This window comes from Cryptotermes secundus, unplaced genomic scaffold (assembly GCF_002891405.2).
Source record: "Cryptotermes secundus unplaced genomic scaffold, Csec_1.0 scaffold1755, whole genome shotgun sequence".
NCBI classification, from domain to species: Eukaryota; Metazoa; Arthropoda; class Insecta; order Blattodea; family Kalotermitidae; genus Cryptotermes; species Cryptotermes secundus.
The window spans coordinates 234,054-244,225 of NW_019731237.1; the positions used below are offsets into that span (position 1 = coordinate 234,054).

Sequence of the window (10,172 nt, forward strand, 5' to 3'; positions counted from 1 at the left end):
ACACTAAGGGAAAAGTCTCATTGAAAAGTGGATGTTTTGCTAGGTTGTAGATTGAAAAAGAGACTGATCCTGTTACCGTTATACATATACATCCAGAGGTCATAACCTTCAGTTCCTTGCAGTAGTCCATAATTTTTCTAGTCTTCCACACTTCCTGGATTAACATTCTTGTTCTCACATAATAGTCTTCTGTAAACAATGTTTTGTCTCCTTTTGATCCATTCATTGGATTGGAAGTTGAAAAGTTGGCTATTCCCAGATGAGAAGCAATGTGCAAGGGGTGCCATCTGTGGAAGCATTACTTTCATGTGCTTGCTTGAACCATGCACCAGGTGTAGACTCCAGTTTTTCCAATGGCATCCGTTTCAGTGGCGAAAGGTCCATGCTGGACGGACCTTCTTCAAATTTCATCCCAGTTCTTAATAGTGGTGTTTACTATGGATGCTGAAAGTCTCAAGCATGATGGCAGTTCAATATGTGCAGCAACTTATGCTAAAATATTTATTTTATCACTTACCGTAAATTACGAGGTGGTATTGGAAAGTTCCCACATTGTTGTAACTACATCGGTGAAAGAAGATGAAAGAGGAGGCCAAGGTCGCACTTCCAGAAGCATATTGCATCAGTCTACCACATGACACCATGCATTGTTTTTACACTAGTACTTTTAGGACTTCATGTTTTGTTTTATCTGCAATAGGTTGCAAAATTGAGCAATGTGTCTGCATCAGGTTTTGTGTGAAGCTTTGTAAATCTGCTACTGAAACCCGTGAAATGCTTCATGAGGCTTTTGGAAGACATTCTTTATGTTGGACACCTGTTTTTGAATGGCATTCACATTTCAGGGTGTCAGTCAAAGATGACAAATGTTCAGGGTGACCAAGCACCAGCAAAATGACAGAAAATGTTGAACATTTCGAGAACTCATAAATGAAGACTGTTGCTGAACAATCCATGAGCTGTCAGACACCATAGGGATCAGTTATGGAGTTTGCCAGGAGATCTTAACAGAAAGTTTAAACATGCGCCACACTGCTCTATCACAACAATGCGCCTGCCCACGCATTCCTGAAAACCACAGTCAGTGACTAACAACAACATGGTTATTGTTCCCTATCCTCCCTACTTGCTGGACTTAGCCCCCTATGATTTCGCTTTGTTTCCCAAATTGAAAATGAAACTGAAGAGATGATGTTTTGAAACTGTCTGACATCCAAAGGGAATCATAAGCGCTGCTCGACAGCATTAAGGAAAATGACTTCCATGGTGCTTTTAATGCATGGGAAAAATGATGGGATCGCTGTATATGTTCCCTGATTTGAAGGAGGTTGCAACCAGAATTGAGTAACATAAGCCAGAATTTCTTCTTTGACCTAGTCAGGAAACTTCTGATAAACCTCGTATTTCCATTTTCCTTTGTTATCTATATTTCATCCTCTTGCTATGATGTTCATCATAATCGACAACAAAATTTGGTCTCTTTGAAGTGAAGTCACATGGACACTGGGAGATTGAAGAATTTAACCTGGGTGCATATCTGTTCATTGTTTTGCTTACAAAAACACATTTGCCATGTTGCAGTGGTCATTTTTGGAACACTTATCATACATACTTTGGGGGAGAAAATGCTGCCATTGAATTACCGTCCTAATAAGACACAGCAAGACCAGAGCTGGCCTGATGCATGAGCTGCTTGGACTACAGCAGCAGAAATATCACTTCATGCATGATAGGCCTTAGGGGAAGTCATGTGGTGTGTGTGAATCACTTGCAGTTGTGGACCAGCCAGTTTGTAGTATATATTTTTAGACTGAACCATTTGCGACTGCTAGCAGGGGAGGAGGTCTGTTGGCTTGCATAAGAAATTCTGAGAACTGAACTACAAAATGTACGATCAAGTATGTTTTCGTAGTTAGGACTAGAAATATGAAGTTCTTGTTTGGGGAAAACATGAAATTCAGGAAATATGAAATCCATTTAACATTATTGTTATGGGCATTTTGCTGGGACCTTGCAAAAAGCATATAAATTTGAAAAAAAAAGAAAAATATGGGATGTAAAATCGAAGTTTCACTGTATGCACTAGGAATGGGATGTTGTGGTTACTTGAATATGCTGGTTGCACAAGAAGAACTGGCAGAAACATAACTTTACATGATTGTGACCCTTTTCCGGGCATTTATCTATTTCTATTCCATTTCAAAGTCAGAACAAATAATTTTTGCTCTATTTCTTGTAAGGATCTTCTTAGGTGACAGCAGATTGGTGGGTGAAAAGTTTTGAATTACTGTAACTTGGTCACGAATTGAGCTGTTCTGGAATGTAATGGCACTTGTATGCCTCAGGATCGCGAGCACTGCTGCTAGTGGTGGCTGTGGAAAAGTACTGAATGGCGAGTGAAAATACACGCATTGCAACTGTGTTTCTGATGATACCTTATAAAAGTGATTAATTTTCTTTGAAATTTTTGCTGATTGCTTGAGAATTCCAGAAGATTAGATATCAAATAACTGGGAGTGCTGTAGTACTTCTCTGAGTGTGATTTTACACTTTAGATTGAGATTAGAAAAATTATGACTGCATAATATTGAGATAAAGATGAGTTGTGTGAAAAACAGAAGTTCTTTTTATATCTTTTGATGTAGTTTACAGCCATTAGTTTGAACTGAGCTGGTATCTTCTCCCAGTATAATGCTGTTTTATATGGGTTGATGAATGAAAATGTTCCAGTCTCTTCTGTACACAGTCTTTTGTTTGCTTTCTTGTCAGCTTTCTCACTCTTTATAATGCCATCTAATACCAGGACAAACAAACTTGTTTTGAGTTGTCCTACAGGTTTCTTTCCATCAGGTACTAATTCTAGTGACATTTTAAGTATTCTATTCATTCTTCTCACATGGTCATATTATTGTAATCATTTCTTCTCACAAATTTTGAATTACAGGTTCTCAAAAAATTTAATTTCAGATTCTATCCCTGCTTGTTTTTCTATTACTTCTCAAAGATTTTATATCACTTGAATTTTGTTTTTCTTTGTAAAGGTCCTTGTTTCAACATTATATGTTAGCGTTGCTTTGTAATAAAATCCAGCTACAGGTTGTATTGTGATTTGTCTGTTCCAAAATATTCCTTTTTATAATTTGATACATTTAGAACAGTGTATTTTTCCATTGAATCTGTTTGTAGATACCCCATTTGAATTTATTTTACTTCCCAATTATATTTGTCCACCTTTTAAACCATTGTGTCATTACATTTTATTCTGATATCTATGTCTGGATTCTTTGAAAACCTAACAGTTACTGTCCTATTCTTATTTTTTTTAAGCTGTCTCCTTTTATACTAAGCTTTATCTGATTTATTTCCTCTTTGTTTTCCTTTTGTTCATTCCCCCAGCTCAGCGCATCACCTGCAAATATTGTTTTCATTTCTGCGTCATTTATTTTGTCCTCCAACTTTACTCAGTTTCCGTCAGCATTAAACATGACTGATGAGAGGACACTTCTTTGACTCACTCCACTACTTGTTTTGAACTATGCTGACCTTCGTGATTTTTTATGCAAATTTACAGTCATATACTATCTTAACTTTTTCCGTAAACTCTGTGATACTTTTGATTCTTCTTAAACTTGACCAGATCTTTTCTCTCTCTTTATTGTTGTGAGTTGTTTTTGAGACTGTATAAGTACAATTGCCATGGCCTGCCAAATTCTTGATGTTCCTCAATTGTCCTCAACTGAACGCAACAAGGAAAAAGAGTGGATGAGATCATACAAGATGACAGGCGTGTGACTGTGGACACAATAGCCCGAAAACTTGGAATAGGGCACAGTGCAGTACAGAAGATGATTGAAAGCTTGGGCTATAAGAAAGTTTGTGCTCATTGGGTCCTGAGGTTATTGACCGAAGACCACAAAGGTCAGTGAAAAGCCATCACCTCAGAACTGCTGCGGAGATATCAACACAAAGGTGATGATTTTTTGCTCTGTATTGTGACAGGTGATGAAAGCTGGTTTCACCATTTTGAGCCTGAAACGAAACGGCAGAGTATGGAATTGTACCATTTGCATTCTCCATCAAAAAAGAAGGCAAAGACAGTGCCATCAGCTGCGAAAGTGATGGGCACTGTCTTCTGGGATGCAGAGGGGTTTATTCTGGCCGAATTCCTGGAACCTGGGCAAACCATCAATGCTGCTCATTATGTCCAGATGCTGCACAAGCTCCATCGTGCATTGCGCGATAAACGTCCAGGGCGAAACATCATCATCCTGAATGACAGCACTCGTCCCCATGCCGCTCACCTCATATTGGAAGCAATTGCAAAGATGGGGTGGGAAGTTCTTCCACACCCCTCCTATGGTCCTGATCTGGCACCCTCCGACTACCATCTTTTCGGATTTGTGAAGGATCAGCTGCATGGACAACGTTTTGAGACAAGGGAGACAATTCAGAAAGCAGTACGTCAGTGTCTTCGGATGGCTGGAACGGAATTTTACAGAAGGGGAATTTTCAAACTCCCAGAACGCTGGGAGAAATGTGTAGAAAGAAGTGGCGATTATGTGGAAAAATAAAGAAAGGTCTGTAGATTGAGGAGGTGTATTTGGTTTGTTAATAATAAAGCATGTTACTTTACAAAAAATTGTTGCTCATGACTTTCAGTACGACCCTCGTACTTTCAAATTTTAGTTAAGCAGATATGAATAAACATAAATGTGTAATTTATGCCTTCATGCACTGCCATATTTGACCTTCATAGGACAATTGAGGAAAATCGGGAATTTGGCAGGCCATGGCAGTCGTACTTATACAGTCTCAAAAACAACTCACAACAATAAATAAAGGAACACACCTACTCAGTTGGGCCCCTTAGAAGGAGTTTATCTCAATCCAGTGATTGAGATTAGCTCTTTCTAAGGGGCCCACCTTTCTCACCTGAAGACGGAAACAGATCCAGTTTCTGGAGCATCATGTCCTCTATTACCTAGAATTCTGGATGATGGGAAAAGTCCAAAAATCCAGTAATTCTGTGTAGAATTTGCAGTTGAGGCCAAAATATGGTCCCACCCTCCTCGGGCATTCTCGTCTGAAAGTAGGGTCCTATAAATTAGGCAGAGGTTTGAAGTATTGGAGTAAATAGAGTAGAAGCGGCCACTTAGCAAATATCGTACAAGCTTGAGCCAGTATACTTGGTACATCACAATTCAGATACATGTTATTTATGTTCAGTTTTCAGAACAACCATTTTATACAGGTAATGCCTGAGAACAGTGAAAGATGTTTGCATTGAAGTTCTTTAAATCTGAATAACTATTGTGCTGTGTTGTGAAGTAAATTACCTGTACTGCTTGCTACAGGCAGGCACAGTTAACCGGGGTTCTGAGGTGATTGCTGCAGGCATGGTGGTAAATGACTGGTGCTCCTTCTGTGGCATGGACACAACATCAACTGAACTGTCTGTGATAGAGAGTGTCTTCAAGTTGAATGAAGCACAGCCTTCTGCTATAGCAACCACGATGCGGGCATCTCTCATTGAAAGGTGGGATTAAGTTTGTAATTCATCTTGAAATTGTTTAAAGACCATATCCTCTGTCTGACTTGTCATTAATATGTTTCAGTATGTCATGAAGGGACAAATGCCACTGAACGTGCTGGAAATTTTATGAACTGTGAAATAAGATAAAAAGGAAGACTCTCATAAAATTTATGCTAAGGTGTTCAACAAGGACAGCAGCATCTGCAAGAAGAAGAAATTACAGTTGAGATATTTGTGTCTGTGTGTGCATGTTTATATAAAAGAACAGTAAGTCGTTAAACAGTTGTTCTGATGAACCACAGCTTTTCCAGTTATGCAGTTCCGCAGCCATCAACCAGCCAAGTTAACTCCATGGAGCAGAGTGTCTGAGAAAGTAATAATCACTCAACTAAGCACGAAGTTGCCCACCTTTCATGGGACTTGAAGGTTCAGTGCCACATACACAACTGTCACTGATCCATATCTTGATTCATTTCAGTCCAGACCAGCCTGCACTCTTCCACCCTATTTCTTTAAGATCCTTTTTGATATCATTTCATCTATTTCTCACCTCTGTTCATGTGCCCTGCCCACCTCATCTTCCTTATTTTCATCACCTAAAAGTAATTGTGGAAGAATAAATAGTGAAGTTACATATTATGCAGTTTTCTTCAGCCTCCTAACACAGTGCAACCCCAGTATTACAAGAGTATAACATTCTTTTTTGGGGGGGTCTAATGGATACTTGTAATATCCAGAAATGGTTGAAATATGTAACTGAAGTCTGTCCCATAAATTTAGATTATATATAATACAGTATAGGATTAAGGTTTCAGTAATGCGGATGCAGGAATATATCTTCTGAGTGGTTATCACAGGGATATAACAATAATTCTCATTGTTGTCAACATTATGTGAACCAGGGAGTTAAAGGTTTTCTTCAACATACATAACCTCTTCTACTTGCAGCTAACTGGTAATTAGGTGTCTTACTTCATGAACAAAGTCCCTCCTACTACTTGCTGTGTCTTAGAAGTCCCACCTGCATACCATTTAAATTCTCTGCATGTGCACACAGATGAGAATGTGTGAAGTTGGATTGATTTGGAATAACAACCTAATACAGAAAGCAATTGAAATGTCACTAATACATGCAGTACATGCATTACATTACAGGTTCTTCTAAACACCACACTTAGAATAAATGCAACTTATGACATTATGTATTTATGAAATGGTCATGATACAGTAATTATGCATTACTCCTTAGCTTTAAACCCATGTTATGGTAGTGACACACAAACTGTTCATAAACTCTCAGCTGTATAATTTTCTAACCTAATAAAATTAAGATTAAATTAGCACACTCCTAATGAATGTAACTCATTATGACATACATGTAGAAGATCTGTAATTCCTATACATTGGTATCACAGGTCTGATGATGATATGTTCATCACAGTCACAAACTGAGATCATGAAATGATTCGCACCAATCTGTACTCATGGGAAAAAAGAAGAAGAAGAAGAAGAAAGAACATTGTGCATGCTTCACATCATGGAACATTTGATGTGACAACAGTTGTCATGGTGGCATGAAATGTGTGAGTGCAATGTCATGAAAAATCCACCAGAAATCAAATGATATTTGATTCTGTGACAAAATCATGGCAGTAATCTAGATGTCATTATGCTGTTACATATGTTGCATGAAAACAAGTTTACTTTGGTTTCGAATGTACTGTTTTTTCCTCCAGTATCATAAACATTGTCCAGGTTAATCCACCGTGCCTTCCTGTTTCACTTTTTAGTGAACTGCTGATTTCACGTAGGCATTTTTTTTTTTCAAACTTCATATTTCTTTGCTATTATCAGGTCCTTCAAAATGCTGCTGTCACCACTACTGAAACACAGTAGATGTTTGGTGGGGGCCAACACCTTACAGATGCATGCATAATTGCATTCTGTGACATCTTCATATGAGGTTACTGGAAACTAGGGAAGGGCAACATACTGCATGATGCTTAATAAAAAAGCCAAGTGACAAAGATGTGAAGTACACAGTAATTTGGTGACAAGGGACCCACTTAATACTGGCTGCTGGATTCCCATTACAGGTGCAGCTGGCCATTATTCCAGCAGCTGTGTGCAGTGCGCTAGATTTAAATTTTTCATGCCAGAGGTCTTTTTTTCATAAAATGATATCTGAATCATTTAACAGTCTGTGCTGATATGTAAAGTTTTGTCTGCAAAATATTCATAATTATCAGCTCTGAATAGTGTTTAACAGATAGTGAGTGAATAAAGCAGAATTTACCTCACTTGTTTAAACTCACATGATATCCAAGAGTAAAAATTTTGAAAAGAACTTACGGCAACTGCTTTCCTTAAAATGCTTCAGTCTGTACAGTGTGGATAGCAAGAATTATAAATTAATGATCATTGTCTAGGTATTATTTCCATAGAACAAATCTCCACCAAGAAAAGTTTGTCAGATATAACCTCAAAGTCATTAACATCACTGCCATGATTGTAAAAAGGTATAGTTATCCTTCTGCTTATTAATTAAGCATCATGCCATAAAGACATATAGGGGAGTGGAAGTGTAGCTCTACCATTTCTTATGTCAGTACTTGGTGAAGGTGCTTGAGCCACTCTCCTCCCCCCTCCCCCTCAACTTCCAGGTGTGGAAAAAGCCTGTGGTACCCATTGCATTGCATTGTGCTGCGTTGGCCCTAGACCTGTTCTAAATGCTCTATAGTAGAGAAAAATTTCTTCTTCTGCCAGAAATCAAACCAATCATCAGTCCACAATTTGTTGCTGTACTGAGCTACCCTAGCTCTTTGCCATGATTGTAATATACACACACACACAAATATTTGATGAAATATTTGTAGGTATGTTTATGATCCATTTGCACACCCCATATAACTGCAGGTTCATGGGCCATCAACACCCTTGAACAGTAAGCTAAACACATTTTTTATGCCCTTATGTTTACATTCTACACAAATTGCTTATGTAGCATTTCGTTTCTTTGTTATATAGCAGGTTTAGAATTCTGCTTTTTTATATATGAGCTATTCTATAAAGATTACATAGAGTGGGAGACGACAAGCTTGTGTTAAAACTGTCATCAGTGCTTCCAGCAATTGTAAATTAATATGCAGTCTCCTTGGATAAAAATCTGACTGAAATAGACTGGAAAAGTAAATACAATGGCAACATTCATTTTAGGAGTCTACTGCTAAAACATAACAGTTGTGTTAATAGTTGTTTCTATAAAATTTCAATAATTATCACTTTCAAGTCTTCAAGAAAAATCAGTTATGAAGTATCGTTTTAGTAGACTGTGGATCATTGTTCCAGAATAATACCATAAAATGCTGAAATTGGGATGGAATATACCTCATGTTCAGTTTTAATGCATCACACAGGAAAGTGTGGTAAATAATATAAGGGACAGTCAAATGAAAATGGGTCACCACGCATAACTCTCACAGTGCGCAAGTTGGTAACACTGGAATTTGCTTACGGTACGAACATCTGGTGGGGATTTGGGAAAGCACAGTGACATGGCCTTGCACACTAGTCGTTTGTTTATTGTGCTGGAAGTAAGGTTAGCGCTACCTGTGGTCGTCCAACATCAGTAATGGAGGCGGGTAAAGAGGCGCAGCGAAATGTAGTGCGCATTTTGACTGCTGAATAAATAGGAGGGCGAGAAATTCATCATCGCATATCTGTTGTTTACGGCGAACACAGCATATCTTGTTCACGTGTGCTAGTGTGGCATAAGAGATTCCGAGAGGGACGTGTGTCACTGCAAGATGATGTTTGCCCAGGACAGGCTCATTGTGTCATCACTCCTGATGTTATTGCTGCATCCGGGCAAACCGATGGATCACCGTGGAAGAAATTAGTATTTTGATGGTTCCATACATGCCATTGTGACAAAACACCTGCTGTACCACAAAACCTGCACGCACTGCATTCTACATTAACTCGGGCAGGAACAGAAGACTCAGAGAATGGCTGCATCACTGGGTCACTTGCAACGATACCATGAGGAAGAGTATGCTTTTCTGTCCTGTATTGCCACTAGGGACGAAACTTGGTGCCACCATTTTGAACCCGAGAGCAAACGGCAGAGCCAACAGTGGAAAGACGTGAATTCTCCCCCACCGAAGAAATCCAAAGCTGTACACACAAGTTCCGGTAAAGTGATGATGACCTTCGACTGCAAGGGCCCTCTGCGTGTTGAATTTCTTGAGCATGTGGCCACAATCAGTTCACAGTGCTATGAGGACCCTTTGCAGAAACTGAGATGTGCCATAAAGTCATAACGCCCTGGAATGCTATCGAATGGCATTATCCTTCAAGATAATGCCCGCCCCCACACTGCCAACTCTGTGAGGAATATGCTACAGATATTTGGTTGGGAAGTGCTTCAACATCCCCACTACAGCCCAGATCTCTCCCCACATGATTTTCACATTTTTGGAGACCTGAAGAGAGACATTCGTGGACATCGGTTTGCATCATATGTGTGTGGCTGGGTAAAGATGTGGTTGCATAGACAGCCCACAAGTGTTTTCAAGGATGCGATTGACCATCTTATCTTCCAGTGGGATAAATGTACGTGGTGCAATCCAAAAGTTCC

General features: G+C 39.0%; 1 protein-coding gene across 1 annotated transcript in view; it reads left to right on the top strand.

Annotated features, from left to right (window-relative positions):
- The window catches only part of LOC111866642 (eukaryotic translation initiation factor 6), a 53,939-nt gene extending 47,770 nt beyond the window's left edge, over positions 1-6,169 (top strand). Inside the window, exons 5-6 of the mRNA XM_023855781.2 lie at positions 5,355-5,536; positions 5,616-6,169. Coding sequence (XP_023711549.1) covers positions 5,355-5,536; positions 5,616-5,625 — 192 coding nt within the window. The 3' untranslated portion in view covers positions 5,626-6,169. The remainder of the gene's footprint in view (positions 1-5,354; positions 5,537-5,615) is intronic.
- The last annotated feature ends 4,003 nt before the right edge of the window (positions 6,170-10,172 follow it).